This window comes from Galeopterus variegatus, unplaced genomic scaffold (assembly GCF_000696425.1).
Source record: "Galeopterus variegatus unplaced genomic scaffold, G_variegatus-3.0.2 Scaffold4514, whole genome shotgun sequence".
Lineage (NCBI taxonomy): Eukaryota > Metazoa > Chordata > Mammalia > Dermoptera > Cynocephalidae > Galeopterus > Galeopterus variegatus.
Window position 1 is genome coordinate 42,835 of NW_007730625.1, and position 27,598 is coordinate 70,432.

Sequence of the window (27,598 nt, forward strand, 5' to 3'; positions counted from 1 at the left end):
TTTTAGATTAAATGAATTGAATTTGTTGTTGTTGCTTTTCTAACAACATGACTACAACAGTGAAAGGTTAAATAATGATGTTAGTAAATCCATGGATTCTGCCTCAATGATGTGGATAACTATTCTTGAGAAAAGCACAGAAAAAGTCCACCTGGAAAAAAAAAGTGTCAAAATTGAAGCATGCTGTGACACCGAGTTCAGCTTCTTTTGCTTGATTCCCACACTTCTCATAAATGAGCAGAACCAAGGAACTTCAGAATCTCTTTTTGTCAATTATATCCACTGAAAATCCAAGGCTTTTGTCATTTATATCCATTAAAAATCCAAGACTGTAAAATGTCAACATGGTTTACTTGTCATTCTAAAAAAAATAAAATTAAAATTCCTTAAGATAAAAGATTTTATTAAAAAGTGACAGTGTAAAACAATTATCTGGCCAAAAGAAAAAAAGTGACACAGTGATTTTTTTCCCTTACAGTCACATTGAGAAGTGAATGAGGATTGTTAAGCCACAAATATCTAAAGTTTTTATTTTAATCTAAAATATATATACTGCCTCATAGCTGATTCTTAGATTACATTCACTTTTTTTAGATTACAAGCCTCACATTGAATACATAAATATATAACTATTTGGGAAAATATTACTTCTTTGTGAGACATGAAGAATAAAATGTACTCAAAGGAAATGCGTTTTGCATTAAAATATCCAACTTGCATGAGCATATTTCAACTGGTAAACTCATTACTTGTTGGATGACACCCTCAAAATTCTGTTTAGTCTATTTAAGATTTCCTTTCAATAAAAGACAAGAAAAGAAAGAAACAAATCTAAAAGCAAACCACCCAACTCAGGAATCTGGGAATGCCTTTATGATGGACTCATAGGCAGGTGGGGGTGGTGTTGAAACGCTACCTCGAAGACTGTGACTGGACCAGTGGAAGTCAGGATGGCTCAGAGTGTGGGAAGTGCTGATAGTGGGACAAGGACGGGAAGAAGGGAGAGTCACCAGCTGACTGTCAGTTTCCACGGGAAGTGGTGGACATTGCAGAAAGGGGTGGAAAGTAGAAGCTCTGAAGCTTGATTTTCTTGGAAAGGAATTCATTTGATCCAGAGAAGCTTGTCGCTGGAAAGTCAGACTGGCCAGGCTGAGGTTACTTCGACGTTCGCAGCCACTGTGGCGGTAAAATCCGGTTCTGTTGAGGCCATGGGTGTAAGAAGACCTAGCTCGCCTGCTGGAACTCCATTGTGAGATGGGAGCACTGGCTCTTCGTCTTCGGGACAGACAAACAAACAGAGCCCACATGGATCCTCCAATTATGAGCCCAATTGCTATGGATACCGTGAAGGACATTATAAGGTCCTCTGAAACAAAGAAAACAAATAGCTAAATTGATTTTTAAGTATGTACTCAACTGAAAACACAGGGCAGAGTATAAACTAATTCATAGACTACATGATTAATTTAAACATACTTTAATTAGGGAAATAGAAACGGTGCTAGGTGGACATGAACAAAGGAAGCTGATAATGCTTCCATTTATTCAAGCAGAAAGACACAAAATAAGTTTTTAGCTATAGCATTCCATGTTGCTCATGCTATTTTATCATCTTTAAGAAATAAGAAATAAAAATAGTCTCAGTAAGGCCATACTTTAGTTCATTGTAGAGGGTTAGAAATCTTGATTCTCATTTGATTTTTAGAACAGGGTTTTTAGGTAATGCATGTATGAGGCAATAATCTCTGGCCAGGGGGCAAAAGCCCACAGGTAGCATATCAACAGCCCATCTAATCAAGTCTAATCATTGCTTAGGTATGGGACTGTATACTTTAATGATTTTAGAGCTAACAGGTGGTTGTCATACCAATCCTGTTAGGAGATTTTAAAAATTGCTGAAGGGAAAGATGTGAAAAAATGTTTGCTAGGGGCAAGCTGTTGGTGGAAACTTTGGAGACAATTATACTTAGATTTTATCATAAGAATGTAACTTTTGCTTAAATCATTTAAGGAGAGGTTATATTTTAGATAATGATCATAGTTTTACTTAGATTTTATCATAAGAATGTAACTTTTGCTTAAATCATTTAAGGAGAGGTTATATTTTAGATAATGATCATAGTTTGACCAACTTAGCTTTTCACAAATTGTACTTTGGAATGTCATGTCACATTATTAATTTTACTGATTTACTAGTTTCCATTGTTTAAGCTATACTTAGCCATAGATAACTTTTGTCACACTGCCATGTCTTTGTGTCCTTTTGAAATGATTGAATCAACTGATTTTTCTTGTGAAACTTCCTTGTCTTTACAATAAAAAACAGAAGCTAACGTAGAATCGGGGCTGCACCCAGTTTCCTCCTTCTAACAGAGGAGTTGCTGAGGTGCAGCCCCTTCCGGCTTCTCATCGCACTCATGGTGCTTTGAGTAATCCTTTTTTTCTTTTTCCTTTTTGTCTTTTTTCGTGACCGGCAACGGATCGCAACCCTCAGTGTCGCGCCCGTACCTGACCAGGACCGGCAACGGGATCGCAACCCTCGGTGTTGCGTCTGCACCTCGCTCAGCCAGTGAGCTGCTGGTCTGTATGTGGGATCCGAACCCTCGGCGGGAGCGCCGCAGCACTCCCAAGCGGCGCACTGTAGCAGTGCGCCACCGGGCCGGCCTGAGTAATCCTTTTATCATCTTCGTTACACAGTGAGAAGTTTAACAGTTGATAAATTTTTAATGGAGATGAAAATGTAGTTCAAAGATTATTTCTTTTTGAGTTACAGCAGCAACTAATGTGCCAAGTTAAGAATTTTTTGTCACCTTGACTTTGCCTTTTCCTCTGCCTGCTTTCATCAATCACGTTGATTTCGCCCACCTGCAGTCTTTGTGATGCCTCACTTCCTGTGCTCATTCTGAGATAGGAAGTGCGGGGATAGAACCATCTGGTGAGCTGACTGATTCATGTCATAGTTCCTGAATTCCCGGACTGTCACCTATATCTCTGACTCCTTGGTGACATGACCTGTGTGTCCAGCTCATGCCACTATCATGCCCTTGTTGTGATAATGAAATTCCTGTCCCCCGAACCTACAAAGAGTCTCAGCTATACACTAGTATCGTCCAATTTGTAGAACTTGTATTTGTTCAGATATCCTGTTCTGGGGGGACAAACATAACTTCTCCAAATGGAAATGATACATTATTGCCTCTTGTGAACTAAAAACATATTCTTGAATGAAACTGGGTAGCTGAGCCCCAGCTTTGCATGGAAAGACACTCTGGATATAAGAAGACCCCTCCAGCTTCACTACCTACCGCATTTCCCCACCCTCCATCCAATGATCAAATCCACAGGCTATGTTGGTTTTTTTTTTTTTTTGTCTTTTTTTGTGTACGGCAATGGATCGCAACCCTCAGTGTCACGCCCGTACCGGACCGGGACCGGCAACGGGATCGCAACCCTCAGTGCTGCGCCCGCACCTCGCTCAGCCAGTGAGCGGGAACCGGTCTGTATGTGGGATCCGAACCCTCAGCGGGAGAGCCTCCGCGCTCCCAAGCGGCGCACTGTAGCAGTGCGCCACCAGGCTGGCCCCAATGTTGGTTTTCTCACTGTTTCAAAGTCTATCATTGTCTCTGAAACTCTATGCTTTTCTACATAATTTTTCCTTATATCTGGATACAATTTTTTTTTTTTTTTGTCTTTTGTCTTTTTTTGTGTCCGGCAACGGATCGCAACCCTCAGTGTCACACCCGTACCGGACCGGGACCGGCAACGGGATCGCAACCCTCGGTGTTGCACCCGCAACCTCGCTCAGCCAGTGAGCGGGAACCGGTCTGTATGTGGGATCCGAACCCTCGGCAGGAGCGCCACCACGCTCCTAAGTGGCGCACTGTAGCAGTACGCCACCAGGCCGGCCCTGGATACAATTTTTTAATCTTCTGTCTGGAAAACTCATTCTTCAAGATCCATGTCAAGTATTACCTCTCTGATAAAGACTCCTAAAATTTTCTACAGAAAAAGGAGTTACTGTTAAGTAGAGAGGAAAGCTACCCTATCTGACTGACTATCTAGGGATTCTGTATTGAGCAAGCCATAGACTGGAAATTAGTTAATTGGGGTTGTGAGATTGGGGAAGGTGAAGCAACAAACATTGTGCTGCTTCTCTCATCAAGAAGTAGAGTTTACTTCCCCACCCTTTGAATCTGGGCTGGCTTCATGGCTTGCTTTGACCAATCAGATGCAACGGAATTAAAGCTGTGCAAGTCCAAGACTCAGCCGCAACAGGTGTTTAGCTTCTGCCTTTGATGCTCTTGGGAGCTCTGCCATTGTCAGGATATGAATAGGCCAGGCTAGTCTGCACAGTTACAACTATTGGTGTGGTCAAAAGCCTGCTAGCCTCACATGAGAGTGGTATTATCCCCAGGTAATTCAGATGTTGGTCAACCCGCCAACTGGCTGTGATACATAAGCAAAGACCAGCAGAAAATCTACCAGCTGATCCCATTCCAAATTGTCAACCCACAGAATTGTGAGCTAAGTAAGTGACTGTTGTTGGAAGCCGCTATGTTTTGGGGTGAATTGTGACACAGCAAAAGCTCGCTTTTACAGGATTTGAAATTCAGTTCTTTCCCTAACATGTTGTGTGATTTATAGGGAATTTGTTTAGACACATACTGATTTTATTATTTTTAAAAAATGAGGGAGTTAGATTATATGATTGCCAAAGGTATTTCCAGCTTATTTTTGTAATTTATGATAACATATATAACATCCAGAATGCAGAAATTTTTTAAAAGTTAATAAATACATAAGAATAATTGTTGCTGCCTGATTTTAGGATATATTTTAGTGTCCTTCCACCATATACTGTCACATTTATCTTCTTGTGTCCTACTTTCACAATTATCTTTACAAATACTCATATCAAAATCCATTAAAATAATCATTTATATCAAATCTACACAATAAATTCTTTATAATAGAAATATGACTTCTGCATTATGAGATAATTTAGGACAGATCTGCTAGGCTCAGTATTGTTATTCCAAAATGTGTCTCATAAAAATAATATTGAGTCATAGACATAAAAATGCAATCTCTTCAGACAGGATTTCATAGTTAACCAGAGCAAATAAATATAGTCAGAACTTAAAATCAGCTTTATTGGGAATACAATACAATTACAAATTAAGTTTAACTGTCACTTCCCAAATATTTGGAACCTAAAATTCTGCTTAAAAAGAAGTTATGGGAATTATGCATTGCCAAGGCAATGGCAGCCATGAAAATTAGAATTTCCCAACATTTCTTCCAAAAAAAGAGAATAACAACAACAGTAAAACAAATAAAACCATATAAAATCCATGCCATCAGCAAATTAGAAAATTTCAAGGTTGCCAAGGAAGGAGACGTTAGCCAGGTGGAGGAAGAAAAGATTTTATTAGCAAGTGGCAAGGGGACCTGGCAGACTGAGCCAAAAAATGCATCAGTGCAGAAAGGCAGTTGGGTGTCTTTTCTAGGGTTAAGATTAGCATCTGCCCTAGCCTAGGAAGACAGTTGCAGTCGTTCCATTCCGAGTACAGCTTGCTCATGGGAACAGAGACTTAGGGAGACAGAAAACCTGGCCCAACCCAGGGATACAGTTACAGTGTTTCACTCTGGGCACAGCTCAGCCTGCTAATGGAAACCGAGTCTTAGGGAGATAGAAACTTAGGGGAAGGAAACTTAGAGAAACAAAACCAAAGGGTAAATATAGCCTTTCTAAAAGTCAGGTTCTCAGTCCCAGAGACCTAACAAAAATAAAGAACATCCAAACTTCAAGTTACCTAGAAAATGAACAATGGAAAAACAGCTACCGGTAAAAGTCTTGATGGGAAGGAAGAGCAATTCTGGTAAAAGTAGAGATAATGAAATGGTATAGGAAGGGGATTACAAGTGTATATAGGAAGGTGCAAGTAATCCCTCCCTGAGAAGGAAGAGGCCAAAGAATCCAATCATAAAAGATCACTTATTTTATGATTCCACTTCCATGAAATGTCCAGAACAGGCAGGATTATAGGCATAGAAAGTAGATTAGTGATTGCCTAAGGTTGAGAGGGGACCAACGGGAGGAAATAAGAGGGAATGCTAATCGGTATGGGGTTTCTTTTTGAAGGGCAAAAATGTTCTTAAATTAGACTATGGTGATGGTTGCACAACTCTGAGATTATAATAAAAAACATTTCATTGTATGCTTTAAGCAGGTGGATTATATAGTATGTAAACTATATCTCAATAAGGCTATTTTTAAAAAGAAAGAACAGGAGAGGTGGTCTTTGGAAACCACACAATGAAAGGAAAAAGAGGCAAAATGAGAGGAAAACTCAGGATTCTTCGAGACAAAAAGAAAATTAAAAACAATCAAAGGACACACAATCTCTCCTCCACATCTGCCCTATAAAAATAAAAGTCAGCTAGTAAAAACAACACACTTTGCTACGCTGAGGAAAGGTGGAATCTGGAATGACTCCCAGGACTGCGCTGTGGGCAAGCGAAGATGGACTCAGACAAGGGAAGAAACGTGGGAGTGTGGGACTGGGACTGGGGTTCTTATTAGGAGGATGTTGAATTTCAGTGTCCCTGGCATGTGCATTTGTGATTTCAGGGTTAAATAGATAAGAACCTTAAAGTATAAAAGCTAAAATTGTAGAGAATTCCAACCATCCACAGAAAGCCTTGACACTAAAAGAAAAAGAGTGTATTTAAAGACGTGAGTTGAGAGTAGACTGCGAAATCAGAGCAGGTGACAGAAGTAAACAAGGAAACCAAGGACTAACCAGAGAGACACGAGAAGACAAGAAAGGTTGCAAACACTGAATCAAAGTGAGAAGACAATTTTAGGTAGAAGTGACTAGCATCCAGCTGATCCAAAAATATTTATCTATTCATTCCTTTAATATCAAATGCATCTATGAGATACCAAGTCGTGCCAAGAATATAGACAGCAGTGAAGAAAACAGTCTCAGACTTGGCGGAGTTTATGTTTTGAAGGCTCAACTGAGATAAGTAAAATATCCTTTAAGCCTGGCAATTAGGGGGTCATTGTCCACACTGCCCAGCAGGTTGAGGTCAGATGATGAAAATCCATGAGTGCCTTTCTAAGAAGTTGGACCTCTCCTCGGTGGGCATGAGAGAGCAAAAAGGGAGCTTGAGCAAAGTTACCTATGAGGGAGGATGCAAGACGGAGCTAGCAGTGATGCCTGTGATAGACTGAAGGCTCAGACTGGGAAAGATCATGAAAGAAGCTGGAACATTTCTTCTGTGGTTCAGACATGCAATAGGAATGGCTTAATCTGGGAAGTGAAGTGAGAATAGGAAAGAAAAAAACTTGGCCGTGTGAGACCCAAAGTCAAGAGAATATAATCGGAGTATCTGCTATCCTGTTATGAACAGAAATGCTTGAGAAAATGGTGGTAATCATAATAGTTTGTATTCTACAGATACATCTTCCTGTATCACTAGCCTCTACTGGAGAGTTTTAAACATCGACAACTTCAGATCACTTCAATCCATAGCAATGGGTTTTCAGCTCAAACAAACTGTTAAAAATGTCTTGGCTCAAATTCCTCATTTCATAGCTATTGAAACAGAAGCTAAAGTTTATGTGGTAGAACTAACACTCGATTTAGTCTAATAATTTGACAACTATTACCAGTCAAGGGACTATTATTTACACTCACGTGTGATATAAAAGTAGAAGACAAATTCACAAAGTCACAAAGTATATGCCCTTGCTTTTGGGTATAAACCTACTCAGTCACTGCTAGGGTCCAACTGAAGACTCTCAATATCCCAGGATATAAGCAGGTATAATAGAGGAAATTGGAGACAGATATTTACTTTATTTCATCAAAATGGATTTAAAACTAGAATGCGAAAGGAGAAAATAGATTCAGTTACCCAATAAAAGCATTTAAAGGTTGCAGGAGTTCCTATACCTGGTTTCAGTGTATGGCCTTTGAGCCTCTCAACCACAGCCTCTTATGACAAATAAAATGTTCTCATTTACAAATAGTATTTAGAGTAAAATTATTGCAAAATTCAGTTTAAAAAATTAGAAACTTGTGAAATATACAATCAAGGAAATATGTCAGATGACTGTTTTATTTCCAAAATATATTATTATTCTGGTATAAGAAACCTAGGATAATATCCAAACTTCAAAAGGCAAGCTATTAAATACGTTGTACCACCTCAATCTCCTTAAATGACAAATTTCAATTTTGTGAGTAAAAAGATTATTTTTGATGGCACTAAAACCAGAACAATATTTCCAGGAAAGCAATTTGACAAAAAATTTATTTAAATAATTATTCTGTGTGGCTCGACTATATTCCTGTTTGACACTATAGACCTACTGTCTGTGCCTAAAATTTGGGTGATGACTTAAAATATCATCAAACATAGGGTTACATAAATATCTGAAAAGGATTAAATAATAAATTTTAAATGTACATGAGAATCATGAGAATAAACATCGATAATAAGCATTTTAATTTTAAAATATAAAGATGGAGCTACAAAAGTTATAAAAATTACATAGATAAAAATATTGCTTTTGATATGGATTTGCTTAGTTTGGGCTCAATCGAGTACATATGCCATTAAAATGAGTTCCTAACCCATAAATTCAGTCAAATATTTTAGAAATCATTGCACTAATTCTCATAACCTTTTTATACATTTAGAACTTTTTAAATAGTTACAAATTGTTATGCTGACATAAGAATTTCAAGGACTTCCTGAAATATATGGTATAAAACTTATCCAGCTTGTTAAAACTCCCTTAAGTCCAAACTGCAAAAATAAATGTAGAAATGCAGAAAAATGACGAGAGTGAAATGTCAAGAGTTATAACCGAAGTACACCTGTTCCCGGATGGTCTCCATAGAGACTATTTTTTATTTAACTACAATTAATGATTTTTTGACCTATTCACAGCGTAGAATTCAGAAAATCTATAATGAAAGAAGCATCTATTGGTTGTACAGCTTTAAATTTTCATATATGTAATTCCATTCTGACAGTGTTTTGTCAATAAATTTTCGGAAACTTTTTTTTTTAAACCTAGTGTAGGAGTAAATGTATCTGGAGAAAAAAGAGACTTTGGCACAAATATTGCTTCTTTGACTACTGTATGTCTTTTTATTTCTCAACAACCTTAGGAGAGAAAGAATGAGCCATAATCTTACTTCTTATAATTCAATATAATACAACTAATAAGACAAAATTATTATTTTTAATAATGCAGATCTCACTTTGAAGGCAAAGAAAACCTCAAACGTTTAACATTAGTAAGACATGCCATACAAATTAAATATTGTTGTCCTAATTTGTAACATCTGTCTACACAACTGGCAAGTGGCTGGAACATAATAAGCCCTCAATAAATGCTAGTTATTATTATTAATAGTTGTGTAGCTTATCCAACTCAACTGACCCTTATTTGCCTAATAATAACAGCCACAAATGTGTCTTCCTGTTCTAAGATTCTAAGGTTGAATATGGTTTTCAGTAAATATAATCAATACCCCAAATTCCATCCATTGGTATTAAGATTTAGCAAAGGTCACCATCTAGTGGACTTGAGATGAATCGTTCCAACATCTGAAAGTGATTTTTTCAATGACAACAAAATGGAAATTGGATTAAAACATTCACAAACCCTTTGAAGTTAAAAGAATAATAAACTGAACTTTTACCAGAACAGTCCATACACTCCTTGGTATCTTAGAGTGTACAGGAGGATGGTTCAGGCAATAGGAAGACTTTTGCAAAAAAGATTCTTAGAAAAAATAATAATTAGGGGAAAGAAATTTGATCGATTACAATAATTTAGGTAGTCAAAGAATAAGTGTTTTCTAAGTATAGCTCATTTGCCAGAAAACCCTATTGGTTCTGTTTTCACGCTCCCCCAAAAATCCAGAATCGAAATTCTTCTCACTGTCTAATGTTACTTCCCTGGTCCAAGTAACCACAACTCTGACCTTGAATATAACAATAGTTTCTAACTGGTGTTCCTGCTTCTACACTTGCTGTCTCTCCCATGCCTCAACTACATTCTATTTTTAATGCAATAGCAAGAGTGAACCTTCTAAGATGTAACTCAAATCATATCACTCTTATGTTCTAAATCCTTCATTTCCCCCAGAGTAAAAGCAAACTCTTAAAAATGGCCTAAAAGTACCTACTTGATAGAATTTCAATTACATGAGTTCATCCACACTTCCCTCCTTGCCTTTCCTTAAACATATCAGATGTGCTCCTGACTTAGAGCTTTGCCTGGTTACGCTCTTCTGAAATTCTTTCCGTAGCTGTCTGCATTCATATGTAAACTTCCCACTGATGCCTGCGCTGGCTCCTCTATCTAATATGTCCCACCTCTGATGCCTAACTGGACCTTGATTTTCCTTTTTCTTTCCTGGTTAATGGAAACTTTTAAAAAGTAAATGAGAGGAGCTGTGGGCAGCCCCCACCCAACAAATGGCAGGAACGCTCAAGGACCTCAGGAGCAGAGGGCAGCCCCCACTAACAATGGCAGGGGCTCACAGGATCTCAGAAGATGAGGGAAGCCCCATTGCTGCTGCAGATACCACTGTCACACAGGTGGTCTGCCACAGCCACCACCACAGCTGCTACTGCCACAGCAGCAGTGACTGTCACCATGCAGGCAGCATGCTGACCACTCAACTGCATTGACAGAAGAAGTGACCAGTGGAGCCTAGGGAAAGAGGTCAGTGAGTGCAGATCCATGACCTAGTGGCCCAACCCACAGGGGAAAATATGCTGCCACATGCGGTAGCACATTTGGGAGTGGGAGGTACAGCCCATGTGACTGCCTTGATCCAGGGAGAGACACATGCATACTTCCCTGACAGTGCACAACCCAGGGTACCCAAATAGATTGAGGAAGAAAATTCCCTATTAACACCAACCCATCCATGCCCCAACCAGGGGAAGCAAGGACCCAGGAGGAAGCTCTTCCTGTAAGAAAGAGGAAAGTGAAAGACCACCCAGGGTCACCCATTCAAACTGAGGAGCTCCAGTATCCCCTAGTGTACCCATCAGGGTGCCAATAATCCTGCCCTGGGTCACTCACCCCAGCCAAAGAGTGACAGGGCACCCAGGCACTTCTCCCCCAAACTCAAGAGCTCACCCACATCTTTGATGAACCAACACAGTGTTGCTAACCTCAGCAAGGAAACACTAAGTGCCCCAGTGCCCAGATCATGGAGGCACTCACACACAACTCCAACACTGAATACAACCAAAGTACATGCATGGAGACTAAACTACTGCCTCTACCCAGAAGCAATCCTAAAACATCCTACTCAATGGTCAATATAAAACACTTCTACAACAGGAAGTCTCTATCTTCAAAGCCCACTCCAGAGTAATAGAAGAAGAAACTGCTGTACAAGGTGACCAGACATCAATGCAGAGATACTAGAAATATGAAAAAAATAAGAAAATGTGACACCAACAAAGGTATACAATAATTCTCAAGTTCCAGATCCCTTAGAGCAGGAAACCCTTGAAATGACTGAAAAGGAATTCTGAGCAACAATCTTAAGGAAACTCAATGAGATACAAGAAGACTCGGTTAGACAACACAATGAAATGAAAAAAAGTATCCAGGATATGAAGGAGGAAATTTACATAGAGATTAATACATTTTAAAAGAATGTAACTCCTGGAACTGAAAGATTCATTCAATGAAATAAAAAGCACAACCAAGAGATTAAGCAGTAGGTTAAAACAAGCAGAAGAAAGAATTTCTGATATTGAAGATGGTCTTTTTGAAATAACCCAGGTGGACCAAAAAAAGAATTTTAAAAAATGAAAATCTAAGAGAACTCACAGACAATCTTAAGTGCACAAACATCCGAATAATGGATATTCCAAAAGGAAAGGAGAAAGAAAAGACATTTAGAGCCTATTCAATGAAAAAATAGCAGAAAACTTCCCAGGTATAGGGAGAAACACGAACCTTCAGATCCAGGAGGCTGAAAGATTCCAAAACAGATTCAAACCAAAAAGGTCCTCTCCAAGACACATTATGGACAAACTGGCAAAGCTCAAACACAAAGAGAGAATCTTAAAAACAGCAAAATAAAAGCATCACGTCACCTATAAGAGAGGCCTTATCAGACTAACAGCAGACGTCTCCATAGAAACTCTACAGGCCAGAGGAGAATGAGATGATATACTCAAAATACTAAAAGAAAAAAAACCTGCCAGGCAAGAATATTATACCCAGCAAGACTTTCCTTCAGAAATGAGGGAGAAATAGTGTATTTCTCAAACAAAAACTGGGAGATCATGATGACTTGACCAGCTCTACAAAAAATGCTCAAGAAAGTCCTGCATCTTGAGCTGATAATCGGTACAAGAATTGCACAAGAAAGAACAAAACCCACTGGTAGAACAAAAACACAACTGAGAAAGAGAAAGAAACTGCATCCAACCACCTCAAAAAACCAACAAACACCAAAGGCAATAAAAGAGGAAGAAAAGAACACAGGTAGTTAAAACATTCAAATGAAAATTGATAAAATGCCAGGAGTAAGACAGTATCTTTCAATCCTCACTCAAAAGACACAGATTGACTGAGTGGATTAAAAAGCTGGTCCCAGCTATATTCTGTCTTCAAGAGACTCTTCTCACCTGTAGAGATACACACAGTCTAAAAGATACGCAATGCAAACAGAAACCAAAAACAAGCGGCAATAGCTAGTCTAATATAGGATAAAATAGACTTTAAACCAAAAACTGTAAAAAGAGACAAAGAAAGCCATTATATAACAAAAAAAAGAGATTTATGCAGCAAGAAGATGTAACAATCATGGAGAGATAAGCATCCAACATCGGAACACCCAGATGTACAAAGCAAACTCTATTAGACCTAAAGAAAGAGATAGCTGTCAATACTATGATGGCTGGGGACCTGAACACCCCTTCCTCAACATTGAATAGATCATCTAGGCAACAAATCAACAGAGAAACACAAGATTCAATTGGACCTAGCAGATATCAACAGAACATTTCATCCAGCAATGACAGAATATACATTCTTCTCATCAGCACGTGGGACATTCTCCAGGACAGTCCACATTAGGTCACAAATCAAGTCTTAACAAATTTTAAAAAGTTAAAGTCATTAAAAGTATCTTTTCAGACTGCAATGGATCAAAACTAGAAATCAGTGACAAGTGAAACTCTTGAAACTATACATACACGTAGGAATTAAACAACACATTCCTGAATGACCTATGGGTCCAAGAAGAAATTAAACAAGAAATCAAAAAATTTATTGAAACTAATGAAAATAAAGACACATCATACCAAAACATGTGAGATTCTGCAAAAGCAGTACTACAAGGGAATTTGATTGCAATAACTGCTTACATCAAAAGAATGGAAAGATTTCAAATAAACAACCTAATATCTCACCTCAAAGAACTAGAAAAATAAGAACAATACAATTCCAAAATTAGTAGATGGAAAAAAATAATTAAGATCAGAGCAGAACTAAATGAAATAGAGACCCCAAAAATGATACATAAGATCAATGAAACAAAAGGTTGGTTATTGAGAAGATAAATAAAGGAGACAAACCATTAGCTAGCCTGAACAAAAAAGGAGAGAGAAGACCCAAAAAACAAAAGTCAGAAATGAAAAAGGAGACATTACAAATGATACCACAGAAATACAAAGAATCCTTAGGGACCATTATAAACAACTACATGCCAACAAATTTGCAAACCTGGAGAAAATGGATAAATTTCTGGACACATACAAACTACCAAGACTGAACCAAAAAGAAAATGAAAAAGGAGACATTACAAATGATACCACAGAAATACAAAGAATCCTTAGGGACCATTATAAACAACTACAGGCCAACAAATTTGCAAACCTGGAGAAAATGGATAAATTTCTGGACACATACAAACTACCAAGACTGAACCAAAAAGAAATAGAAAACCTGAACAGACCAATAACAAGCAATGAGTTTGAAGAAGTAATTAGCAGTCTCCTAACAAAGAAAAGCCCAAGACAGGATGGCTTTACTGCTGAATTCTACCAAACTTTTAAAGAGGAGTACCCATTCTCTTCAAAATATTCCAAAAAATTCCAAGAGGTCATTCTTCCAAATTCATTCTAAGAGGCCAGCATCATCCTGATACCAAAACCAGAAAAAGGAACAACAAAAAATAAAACTACAGGCCAATATCTCTGATGAACATAGATTCAAAAATCCTCAACAAAATATTAGAAATCAGAGAAGAGTGACACATCATGAAAACTATACTCCGTGTTAAGTCGGATTCATCCCAGGGATACAAGAATGGCTAAACATCAAGAAAAGCAAGATATCTCATCAAGAAAATCCAAGACAAAAACCACGTGATTAACTCAATAGACACACACACACAAAGCAACTGACAAAATTCAACATCCCTTCATGATAAAGGTTCTCAGCAGGTAAAAGATAAAAGTATCTTTACACAACAAAAGCCATATATGAAAAACCCACTGCCAGTATCATCCTCAATGATACTGGATGATATGAACGGGAACAAGACAAGAATGCTCACTCTCACCACTCCTATTTAACACGGTATTAGAAGGGCTAGCCAGAGCAATCAGGCAAGAGAAAGAAATAAAGGGCATTCAGATTGGAAAAGATGAAGTCAAACTGTCCCTGTTTGCAGATTACCTGATCCTATATATAGAAAAACCTAAAGCTCTACAAAAAACTCTTAGAGCTGATTAACAATTTCAGTAAAGTTGCAGAATACAAAATCAGTAGCATTTTATACTCCAATAGTGAACTAGCAGAAAAGGAAATCAAGAAAGCAAGACCATTTACAATAGTCAGTAAAAACAAAACAAAATTTAAAAAAAAAAAAACACTCAGGTATTATTTTAACCAAGGAACTGAAAGATTTTTACAGTGAGAACTGCAAATCACTGCTGAAAGAAATTAAAGAGGACACAAAATGAAGGAAAGACATTCCATGCTCTTAGATTGGAAAAACTAACATTGTGAAAATGTCTGTACCCTAAGTGATCTACAGATTCAATGCAATCCGCATCAAAATACCAATGACATTTTTCACAGAAAGAGAAAAAACAACCCTAACATTCATGTAGAACAAAAGGCATCTAATAGCCAAAGCAATCCTGAGCAAAAATAAATAAATAAAACTATATGCATAACACTACCTGACTTCAAATTAAACTACAAGACTGTAGTAATCAAAAACAACATGGTACTGTCATAGAAACAGACACTCAGACCAATGGAACAAAATAGAGAACCCATAAATCAACCCACATACTTAAAGTCAACTGATCTTTGACAAAAGCAACAAAAACATACAATGAGAAAAAGACTGCCTCTTCAATAAATGGTGCTGGGAAAAATGGACATCCATATGTAGAAGAATGAAACTGGATCTGTACCCCTCACCATACAGCAAAATCAACTCAAAATAGATTAAAGAGTTAAATATGAGACCTGAAATTATAAAACTCCTAAAAGAAAACATAGGAGAAACACTTCAGGAAGTAAAACTGGGCAAAGACTTTTTGAATAAGACTCCAAAAGCACAGGCAACAAAAAATATATAAACAATGGAACCATATCAAACTAAAAAGCTTCTGCACAGCAAAAGAAACAAGTAACAGAGTGATAAGACAATTTATAGAATGGGAGAAAACATTTGCAAACTTTGTATCAGACAAGGGATTAACATCCAGAACATACAAGGAACTCAAACAACTAAGTAAAAACAAACAAGTAACTTGATTAAAAAATGAACAAAGTTGCTGACTCGGCATTTCTCAAAGAAAGATATACAAATAGCCAACAGACACATAGAAAAAATGTTCGAGATCACTAAGCATCAGAGAAGTGCAAATCAAAACCACATTGAGATATCATCTCACACCAGTAAGACTGGCCATTATCAAAAAGATAGAGAATAACAAATGCTGGCGAGGATGAGGAGAAAAGGGAACCTTCCTACACTGTTGGTGGGACTGTAAATTAGTGCAGCCAGTATGGAAAACAGTATTGAGGTTCCTCAGACAACTACAAATAGAACTGCCACACAACCCAGCAACCACGCTGCTGGTTGTATACCCAAAGGAATGAAAATCACCATGTTGAAGGTATACCTGAACTCCCATGTTTATTGCATCTTTATTTACAATAGCCAAGAGTTGGAACCAACCTAAATGTCTGTCGATGGATGACTGGATAAGGAAGTATGGTAAATATACACAATGGAATACTAGTCTGCTCTAAAAAAGAATGAAATTCTACCATTGGCAGCAACATGAATGAACTTAGAGAAAATTATATTAAATGAAATAAGCCAGGAACAGAGAGAGGAATACCACATATCCTCTCTAAGTCAGAGCTAAAAGAAAAACGAAGGAAATACATTTAAAAAGAAAGAAAGATATAACAATCTCAATAATTCATTGAGCTTTCAAAAGGAGAGTACAGAATTGAGACCACCAGAAGTGGGAAAGGGAGAGGACGAGGGAGGATTAAAAAGAAACTGGTAAAGCGTTGTAAAAAATGATTCCATTGTGTAATGTTGAATATTCTAGTTATCCTGATTTGAACATCCCATATTGCACACAGGTATTGATATTCAATGTTATACCCCACAGATATGTACAATCAACTATGTTTCAATAAACAAACAAACAAACAAACAGATGGTCCCCCAAAATAAAATAAAGTCAATGAGATATATAAGTATTATGGACTATAAGTGTCACTACATTTAAAAGATGATGATAAGTTGTATCTGGAATGGTCAGAAAAATCTCCATCAAAGAAAACTAGAGATGACGTTTTGTATATGGGTAGTAGTCAAATAAGCAAAAGCCTAGGAGATTTGAAAGTAGTTCTGAACGAAATCATAAGGTATAAAGTATATTCTGAATATAATTAGTCAACAGTATCGCTAGAGTAAAAGGTAAGATCACAAGAAACAGGGTAGCACATTCCTTTCTGCAATAATGGACTAATTTGTATCAAACCACTGAGAACAAGTATAAAACACAGTCTAAAAAACAGTTTTTAATCTATTCAAAGACACCTATCACAACTGCTAACTTGAGAGGGCAAATTTGGGGAGAAGAAAATCTCTCATCACAATAATCTTTAGCGAGGCAAAAACAAACAAACAAAAAACACCTCAGTAGAAGTCTTTGCAATCTCAGTAGGCTTGGAAAACAAAAATTGGCATTCAGGTTCTGCCAGGGAAGATGGACCATAGGAAACTTTTCAGACACTGTGTTAGGCCCCCCAAGAGCTACTTCCTGAAAGTAAAAGTAAAAAGAAAAAGAGCAAACCTCACGAAGACAGAAATACAGGTCAATCCCAGATTGGACTAAGGTGATCTGCCCCTAACTAACTGCCAGAAGGAAAAATATGGTTACATATGAACATTGTGTTGGGCATTAAGAATAAAGTACAAGCCATTCTAAGAGATAAGACCAAGTGAATAAAAACCAAGAAAGCAAACATATAATGGAAAAATATCCATTAGTAATCAAGATATTAGAATTATCTAATACAAATATTAAAATAACTATGAATTAATGTTAAAAATAGAAAGTTAAAATTTTTCAGCCAAAATTAAGAATCTCTAAAAATAATTAAATAAAACTATTTGATTAAAATCAGAAAATATCTTTACCAAATTATATTAAAAATATGAAATATCAAAACATGAGGTGCATCTAAAGCCATGTTTAGTGCAAAATCTGTAGCTTTAGAGGCATATATTTGAAAATTTTAAAATGCTGAAAAATCAGTAATTTAAACTTTCATATCAAGAAGCTAGCAAAAGACCACTAAATCAAACATAAGTAAAGTACAATACAGTAAATAATTAAAAGAAAGCAGAACTTAATGAAATAGAAAAAAAGCAAAGAAACAGAGAGAGAAAATTATCAATGCCAAAATAGTTTCCATGAAAAAAACCTAATAAAAATTAATAAACTTCTAATAGAAATGACCAAGATAACAATAGGAGAAAGAGAAATACCAATATCAGAAATGAAAAAGATGTGATTAGAACAGATTATATATGCAATAAAAACATGAAAAAATATAGTTCTAAGTAAGCTTTTATAGACTGACCCTCCAAAACATAATGACTGTAAACACTGAAAACAATAGAAGGAAAAAATCCTACTTAAAAGCACTGAAGTATGGACAAATTTATGCAACTACCAGAGAGAAGTTGACACGTGAAGAAAAGAACAGCAAGTGCCAGGTAAGTTTCCTATTTTTCAAACCTAACTTGAGGGCAGGTTTCATTCTGAATTATGTGGAACAGGTAAAACCCCAGTTGAAACTTGCATTACTTTTGATCTTGAGAAACAAAGGACAGAGATTGTGGCAACCAGAGCTCCTAAAATGTGAGAGGGAAATCCTGGGAAAGAAAAGCCAGAGAGGAGGATCCTCAAATTGTATTTATAAACATTTTCAATATCTATAGCTGATTCCTGACCCACACTATACAGAGCATATTCCAAACAGCACAGCTAGAGAAAGAAAGTAACTAAACTGAGACTTGAACTGCCAGCCAGAAGATAGGCTTTACAGGTTTTTGTAGTTGTAGTTTCACAAAGTTATTTTCCTGTGAAAATAAACTAGTGAAAACACACACACACACCACTCTTAAGGGTAATATAGTAGAATCCACTAAAAATATCCAGGACACAAAATAAAATTACTTGACATACAAAGAAACAGGAAAATGTGGCTCAAGAGAAAAGATAGTCAGCAAAGATAGACTCTAAGATGTCCAAAATGTTAGAATTAATGGACAAAAATTTTAAACAGTTCATATATCTATGGCTCAATGATTTAAATTAAAACACTCATAATGAATTAAAAGATATAAAATCTCAACAGAGAAGTAGAAACTATAAGAAAGGATCAAATGAATATTCTGGAACTAAAAAGAATATTAGAGCCAGAAAATATTCTCTCCATGGGCTTAACAGTGTAATTAAAATGGCAGAGAAGAGAGTCAGTAAACTTAAAGAAATTATCTAATTTGAAATAGAAATTATCTAATTTGAAGAACAGAGAAAAAATACTCAGGGAATAAAAGGACAGAGCCTCTGGACATATGGAACAATGTAAAAATATTTATCATATGTATAATTATAATCCTAGAAGTAGAGTAAAGAGAGAATAGAGCTAAAAAATGTTTGAATAGGGCCGGCCCGGTGGCGCACTGCGCTAGTGCGCCACTTGGGAAGCGCGGCGGCGCTCCCGTCGAGGGTTCGGATCCCACATGCAGACCGGTTCCTGCTCACTGGTTGAGCGAGGCGCAGGGGCAACACCGAGGGTTGCGATCCCGTTGCCGGTCCCGGTCCGGTACGGGGGCGACACTGAGGGTTGCGAACCGTTGCTGGACACGGAAAAAGACACACACACACACACACACACACACACACACAAAAAAAAATGTTTGAATAAATAACTGAAATGTTTCAAAATCTGTGAAAAAAAAATCTATAGATCAAGGCTCTTAGTTATTACCAAGCAGAAAATATATAAAGAACCATGCATAGGTACATCATAGTCAAACATCTGAATATCAATGATAAAAAATCTTCAAAGAAACCAAATTAAAAAAAATAATAATAAGGAAACACATTACACTCAGAAAAACAATTATTTGAATGACTACTCACCTCTAATAAGAAACAATATTTTACAGTAATTAAAAAGTAGTTGACTCAAAATTCTATATCCAGCAAAAATATCCTCTAAGAAAAATGGTTAAATAAATACTCTTTCATGGGAAAGAGAGCTCAAATTCATCACCAGCACACTTACTCTAATAGGTATATTAGGGCTGGCCAGTTAGCTCTTTTGGTTAGCATGGTGCTGATAACACCAAAGTTAAGAGTTCAGATCCCCTACTGGCCAGCTGCCCAAATAAATAAATAGATAGGAGATATGATAAAGAAAATCCTTAGGCCAAGGGAAATGATATCAAATGAAAACTTGGATCTTCAGGAAGAAATTAAAAATATCATGCATAATGGCAGGATAAATATTTTCTCTTAATTTCTTTAAAATACATATTTGTGTTTAAAGCAAAAATTAAAGTGAGGTTTATAATTTATGTATATTTAATATCCACAGTAATTATAATAAAAATGATTAGAGGTAAGATATAAATAAATCTATAAGCCCAGTGTTTTTATACAGAAAACCCTAAGTATTCTAATATACAGCTACAAATTGAATTGAGCAAGGTTACAGCATATAAGGTTAATATATAAAAATATTTTATATACCAGCAGCAAGCAATTAGAAAGTGTAATTATAATATTACAATAGAATCATTAAATATAAAAAACCTAGGATTATTTGTACAAAAAATATGCAAGATCTCTCCACTAAAACCTTCAAAATATTGCTGAAAGAAATTAAAGGCCTAAACAAATGGTAAAGATAGACCATATTTGTGGATTGTAAGACTCAATATTATTAAGATGCCAACCCTCAGTAAATTTATTTATAGACTCAACTAAAGTCCAATCAGCAAACTTTTTGCAGTAATTTACAATTTATTTTAAATTATATATAAAAATTCAAAGAAGTAAGAGAGACAAAGCTGGAGGCATCACACTAATTGATTTCAAAATACACTAAAGAGCCACAGTAATCAAAACAGTATGTTACTGGAATAAAAACAGACATACAAACTAATGGAATAGAATAAAGAGCCCAGAAATAAATCCACACGCTTACGGTCAGTTGATATTTGACAATGATGCCAAGAACACACAATAGGTAAAAGACTGCTCAGTAAATGGTGATGGGAAAATTAAATATTCATGTTCAAAAGAATGAAATTGGACCCTTTTCTCAGACCATATACAAAAATCAAATCAAAATGGATTAAAGACTTAAATGTAAGACCTGAAACCATGAACCTACCAGAAGAAAACATAGGGAAAAAGCATCTTGACATTGGGCAATGATTTTTTGGATATGGCCCCCAAACACAGGCAACAAAAGTAAAAACAGACATAAAATGGGTCCACTATTGTTAAAGAAATTCAATGTGTCATTTTAGACCTTCCTATTAAAAATACTACATATAGGGCCGGCCTGGTGGCGCACTGGAGAGTGTGCTGCTTGGGAGCGCGGTGGCGCTCCCGCCGAGGGTTCGGATCCCATGTGGAGACCGGTTCCTGCTCACTGGCTGAGCGAGGTGCAGGCGCAACACCGAGGGTTGCGATCCTGTTGCCAGTCAGTAAAAAAAGACAAAAAGGAAAAAAAAAATACTACATATAATTACACTGGTGAGTTTTTCCAAACATTTAAACAATAAACAATGCCAATCTTACACAAATTTTTCCAGATAATAGAAAAATAGGGAATACTTCCCAACTTGTTTTATGAGGCTTGCTTAACATTGATACTAAAACCCAACAAGGCTATCACAAGAAAAGACAATTACAGGCCAATTTCTCTCATGAATTTAGATGCAGAATTCTGCGATCAGGAATGTATTAAAAATGATAACTTTGTAGGCCCCACCTCACACCTACTGAATCATAATCTCTAAGTCTGGAGCCCAGTGGGAGATGTTTTCATAATTCTGTATAGGTAATTCAGATGCAGCAGTTTTAAGGACCAGCATTTGTAAATGCTTGTTTTTCAAACTTCCTAGGTAACTGAGGTAAGGGCAATAAGTAGTAGACTGTTAATATGCAATGATACGTTAGACATTTAAGACTCTAAAATACGAACTGGAGAAGTGAAATTGAAAGATAGTATTTGTTTACTATTTTGGGGAGGAAGGAAAGTACATCCTGGGTGCATAGGCACAGCCCATAAGCCTGCTTCTCCTCCACTTCTCTGGGAACATAGCCAAGGATTCCTCCCCTCAATAGCACATGACCCCGCGACAAATCAATTCATCTCAATTACCTTATGCAGGATTAAGACTGTTAGTGAGGACGTATGGGGGAGGGGGGAAGTAAAGCCCTCACTTTTAAATTATCAAATGAATTGTTAAATATAGAGAATAGATAATAGTTTGAAAATCAACATTTTTATCACAATAGCCAGATATTTTGAGAGAGAAAAGAGTATTTTGGCTTTTTAGTTTTCTTCAGTTTCAAAATGCTAACAGCCTAAAGAACTTAAGGATGTAACTGTAACTATAAATAGTATTGGGAAGAACCGGGATAAACCATGGCTCTGAGTCAGTATTCTTGAGCAGCGTGAACAGGAGGAGTTTTAGTACAGACGAGGAGAAAAGCTGTAGAGTACATGACTGGGGAGGGTTTTGGAGAAAGGAACCATCACAACATGTCTCCCTGTGATGAGCTGCAGATTGATTTAGGGAATCCAAGAGAGAATGGTACCCATTCCCAGCCCCCCGGGGAAGATGAGAAGCCCCAGGTGCCTGAATGACAGAACAGGAAGCAATGCAGAAGCTTTGGGGAGGGGACGTTAGTAAGTCCAGGCCAAAGGCACCTGAACTACCCAGACCTCCTGTGGCTCTTGCTTCTCTGGGGTCATGGGAAAATATTCAAAATTATTTATGCCATGACAGGTGGAAAAGTACCTGGATAAGGGCCGTAGACCTGAGGGGAGTTAGAGAAAAGAAAATCCATGCCATTGGTTAATGCTGCACAGATCGTGTGACCCAGATTGTGTAGTAAGAGATTTCAGCAGTGACCTTGCCCTGGAGGCCCTAGAGAGCACCTAGCATATTTTAAGTGTATTTGGTGGAATTTGACCAATGAGCATGCTCCAAAGAGACCAACTGAGATAACCTGTTACATAACTGGAAACCACCCCCTTAGTTGAATATTCGTTAGATATCATGAAGATGTGTGAATAGCCTAACTATAAAAGCAGAATCCAGGAAGAAGGCAGGGTCGCTGCTCCAGCCCACACTTTGCCTGTGAGCTGTGCATCTCTTACTTTTTGTATTAAACCTGCCTTTAGCAGGCTACTGCTCACTATCTGGAGCCAGCTCACACTTTCCCTGTGAAGTGTGTATTTCTTACTTTTGTATTAAACTTGCTGTGGCTGTGCTCACTCTCGAGCCAGCCTTGACTTTGTCTGTAAAGTATGTATTTCTTATTCTTTACATTAAACCTGTTTTCACTTTCTGCTCCATTTCTGCTCTCGAATTCTTCCCTGTGGCAGAGTCAAGAACCTGGTAGAGCATGGGATGGGTTGAGGTCAGCTATCTGACCTCCCCAGATCCTCTCCTCCAGTATCAAAAGGGCAGTGCACCCAAATCAGATGAGAAATACATGTCAGTGCATGTCAGCAGAGGCCAGACCTCGATCAAGAACCAAACACCCTCTCCCTCCAATATCCATGATAGAATACAACCCCTGTATTCCCCTCAATCCCTTTCCAACCTTAAAGAAAATTCCTAGGGAGGAGAAATGTTTGGAGGAGGTACATCGGGAGACGTGAGTCACTAAGTTGCTGGTGGTTAAGTTAAATTAGGTCAAACTTTTATACTGACATTCAAAATCTTACAGAAATCTGCCTCCAATCTGCCTTTCCAACTAGGTTCCTGTAACTTCCCTACACAAACTTTCTAGTCAAGACATTCATTTCTCCACAAACATTTATCTGTGTTTTTACTTCTGCATATTTGCAGATAACATTTCTCCTGAGCTCCCTGAAATTCTCAAACTATGCTTTTCTGATGTCACTAACTCCTAAAACATTGCCTAATATGGTCAGCCAATGCTTCTGAGTGAACTAATGAACTGAATAAAAATGGAGTAATTAATGAAAAATGAATGACTACAATGTCCTTCTTAGAATTATCTCCCTACGTGAAACTTATCTGACTTTCTAGGAGCAGGTAACAAGCACCCTATTTTTCTCTGAGAAAGACTTAGGGACCATTTCAACCATATATATTTTTAAACTCCTGTAACATATTATCAATCATAGCCATTTTATCATATGTTATCTTTCATTAGCTATATGTATGGACACATAATCACCTCCAAGAGTGTAATCCTCTTGAGACAGACATTGTACTTTTGGTGGAGATTATATTAGGTGAATAATATTCCATGGTCTATATATACCACACTTTCCTTATCCAATCATCCGTCAATGGACATTTAGGTTGGTTCCATATCTTGGCTATTGTAAATAGAGCTGCGATGAACATGGGAGTGTGGGTATCCCAATACTACTCTGCCATAAAAAAGAATGACATACTCCCATTTGCAACAACATGGATGAACCTTGAGAAACTTATGTTGAGTGAAATAAGCAAAACACAGAGGAATAAATATGCATGTGCTCACTCATATGTGGTAGCTAAGAAAGAAAGGAAGGAAGGAAAGAAAGACCACAGTATTGCGGTGGACTTACAGAGGGAGGGAATATTCCTAGGGCTTGCAAAGTGGAATGGGGGAGGGGGAGGGTGGTCGGGGGGACAATTGGGTAGGGACATGGGGTATAAAAGCAATTTCTGGTAATTTGTATTTCATGAATATTCATTATACACACACACACACACACACACACATATATTAGGTGAATAAATGCAGGTTCCCACACCAATATCTTCCCCCCATTTTTCACAATGCTGAATTTGTATTTCATGAATATTCATTATACACACACACACACACACACACACATATTAGGTGAATAAATGCAGGTTCCCACACCAATATCTTCCCCCCATTTTTCACAATGCTGTTGAAAAGAGAAAAAAAATGCCCACTAATATAGCAGATACAATTACGTTTCCTGTTGGACTCCCAAGTACTAAGAAAATAACTGAGTTTAGTGATATTTGTCTCCTATTTCACTAGAGCAGGACATAGCAAACTTTTACAGACCATGCTTCCTACTGCTTTTATGGGGAATGTTTATGGAGAAGGGAAGTGCTTTAAAGAAAGCAAAGATGAGAGGTGCAAGATGGTAATCTCTGTTCTGCCACTCTCAGGCCAATTTTGCTGCCAATCCTTGCATGAAGTGCTCTAATTTTTGCACAACGTTTAGTAAGTTTTAGTGGGTGATAATCATGAAAATGCAAGTTACTGTCATTGGTAATAACCTGGTATCACCTTAGTTTTTAGCATTATTACAGTAAACAAGGAAAATTATATTTGGAAAACAACTTTTTATGCACCTTGAGCATGTTAAGTCAGGGAAATTTACATGGTTTAATGTACAAGTTTTGTTTTCTGAGCTAATCTCTTATTTTACTCTCTGAATTCCAAGTGCCAAGCAGACGACTAACTTTGGAAGCAACAGACAATGCATTATTACCTTGCACTATAAAAGACTGTCAAAATAATATTTTGAGGGAGTCAGTGATCAAAATAGATTTAGATTCAAAGAAAGAAATGAAAATTTAAAAGATTGCCATTTATATGCAAGAAATTTTTACATTTTATATATTTACACTTATATTTGCATTTTACACTTAATATTTTTTACCCCAGAAGCAAGCAATAATGCAATATTTCATCTATTTTCCCAAATAATCAGACATTATATCTGCTCACCACATCTGCATTGGTTTTGTTAATACTTCTCAATATAACACTCCCCTTCCTGGTTTTCATTATTTCCACCTATTTTCCATTATATTCAGACACTGAAAGAAAGAAACACTAGGACGTATCTTTGGATTAATAAGTTTCAATTCCCTCTTAAGAACTGATTTATGTATTAAAATATCTAATATCTAAAGGTTTCGGATTAATAGATGGACTACAACTAAACATTCTCATTAATTTCAAGTTTATTTTAGTAACTGCTGTCCATGTTCTAGTCAGTAAATAATGATTTACTTTCCTTATGTAAACCTGAAATTTAATTTTGAGTGGTTTAAAAATATAGATGTCATTTTTACATACTAATTTTTACAATATGAGTTGCTTTACCTTTGAATAATCTATATAGTCACTTTTTTGTAGTGATGAATTTAGTTTAGACACATTCTAGCTATTTTTCAATGTGTGCTTAGCATATTTAGTTTCTCTGTAAATGAGGACAGCAAATGGTATTGTAACAAACATACAATTAGACCTTCACAATTCAAAGGTCAATTGTCTATTGCTGTCTCCCTGGAATAACCTATTGCCAAAGTCATTCTTTACAATACACAAGCATAATTTATTTTCTTCTTCCTAATTTGGTTATGTAATTTTATTTGGATGTTCACCAATACCCCTCCTTTTTATGCTTGAAACAAACATAAATGGTTGGTGATATAAGAGAATGAATTAATTTCCATCTTGCAAATTTCTGATGGTAGACAACTAGGAAGGAGAGTTGGGGACAGTTAGCTACTGCTGGTCAATTTTCACTTGATAATTCCCCAAATCTCCCATTAAATCACATCAGAAAGTCTGAAATAGTTCTCTCAGAGGTTTGAGAACTTGTTCTGGACATACAAATAGAGGTATAGATCTCTTCATAAACTCCATTTTGTCCTTTAAAGATTTTTTTTTTTCTGGACTTAACTCCAATTGCCCCCCTTATTTTTAAAATTTCTCTTAACCCAAGAGCACCCATCAATTTCACATGTTAGTCCCTCTTCCCTGTACCTCAGCCTGGGGTGACTGGGAGTTCTATTTGACCTCAGCACAGTTTTAGTGCTCTTGGTCAGCATCAGGGGACACTGGACTCTTAGCTGTGGCTGACCTCAGCCAAAAAATACTTTCATATTGATCCTGTTGCCCTGTGATAGGCTTCCATTGTAGTGCTATATGTGATGCTATTTCCACTTAATCTTCTGTGCTATAGTTATCTCTAATTTCATAATATTATTCCATATTTTATCTATGTCATTACTCTAAACTCTCAAGTACATATTTGGTATTTATATTCACCTTTGAAATTAAAAAGTATAACATTGACAAATAAGTTAAAATGACCTCTGTAGAAAATCTTGATTTCATTAAGTAAAATACATAATCTATAACCTTAAGACTAATAAAACTTAATTTTTCCAAAAAAAAAAAATCCATACTGTCATATTCCAAATAGTAATTACTTCCTCCTCATATTTCTTTTCTTATTTTTATTCTCATTCGTTTCTCATTATATTTTCTAACACCAGCCAAAATCTATAATTGCTGTCCGGATTCTTTTTAAATGTCTTCATAGCCCAATCTAAAGACATTTTATGTTAATATATTTCTTGTAATAAATCTATAAAAATTTTAAATAATCAGTTTACAGCAAACAAAATGTCTCAGAGATCTCCAATGTTTTAATAAATTATGTAGTACGTTTCCATTCCTCTGCATCTTAATTTTAAATTCAAAACAGTTAAAGAAAATACCTTACCCCAAAAGTTTTCTGGCCATGGACTCCCTAAGCTTGTTGTGTTATTAGCCATAATATCCACAAGAAATACAAGAAAAAAAGAAAGAAAAAAAAGTCAGTATGTCCAAAAGAAGTAGTTTGATTCTGTCTTTGTGGTTCAGCAAGAGAAATATAATTTTCACACAACCCTTGAAATTCTTGTGTTTGCAT

General features: G+C 36.7%; 1 protein-coding gene across 2 annotated transcripts; it reads right to left on the reverse strand.

Annotated features, from left to right (window-relative positions):
• Positions 1-27,598, reverse strand: MYCT1 (myc target 1). Of its 2 annotated transcripts, XM_008587727.1 has the most exons (3): positions 27,410-27,573; positions 917-1,366; positions 1-361 (listed from the first exon to the last, which is right to left on the reverse strand). In XM_008587727.1, the coding sequence occupies exons 1-3, from the start codon at positions 27,459-27,461 to the stop codon at positions 357-359; spliced, it is 507 nt and encodes a 168-aa protein (XP_008585949.1). In that variant the 5' UTR covers positions 27,462-27,573; the 3' UTR covers positions 1-356. The 2 variants fall into 2 exon arrangements, with proteins under 2 accessions (XP_008585949.1, XP_008585948.1); XM_008587726.1 differs by lacking the exon at positions 1-361 and having other exon boundaries at positions 477-1,366; positions 27,410-27,598.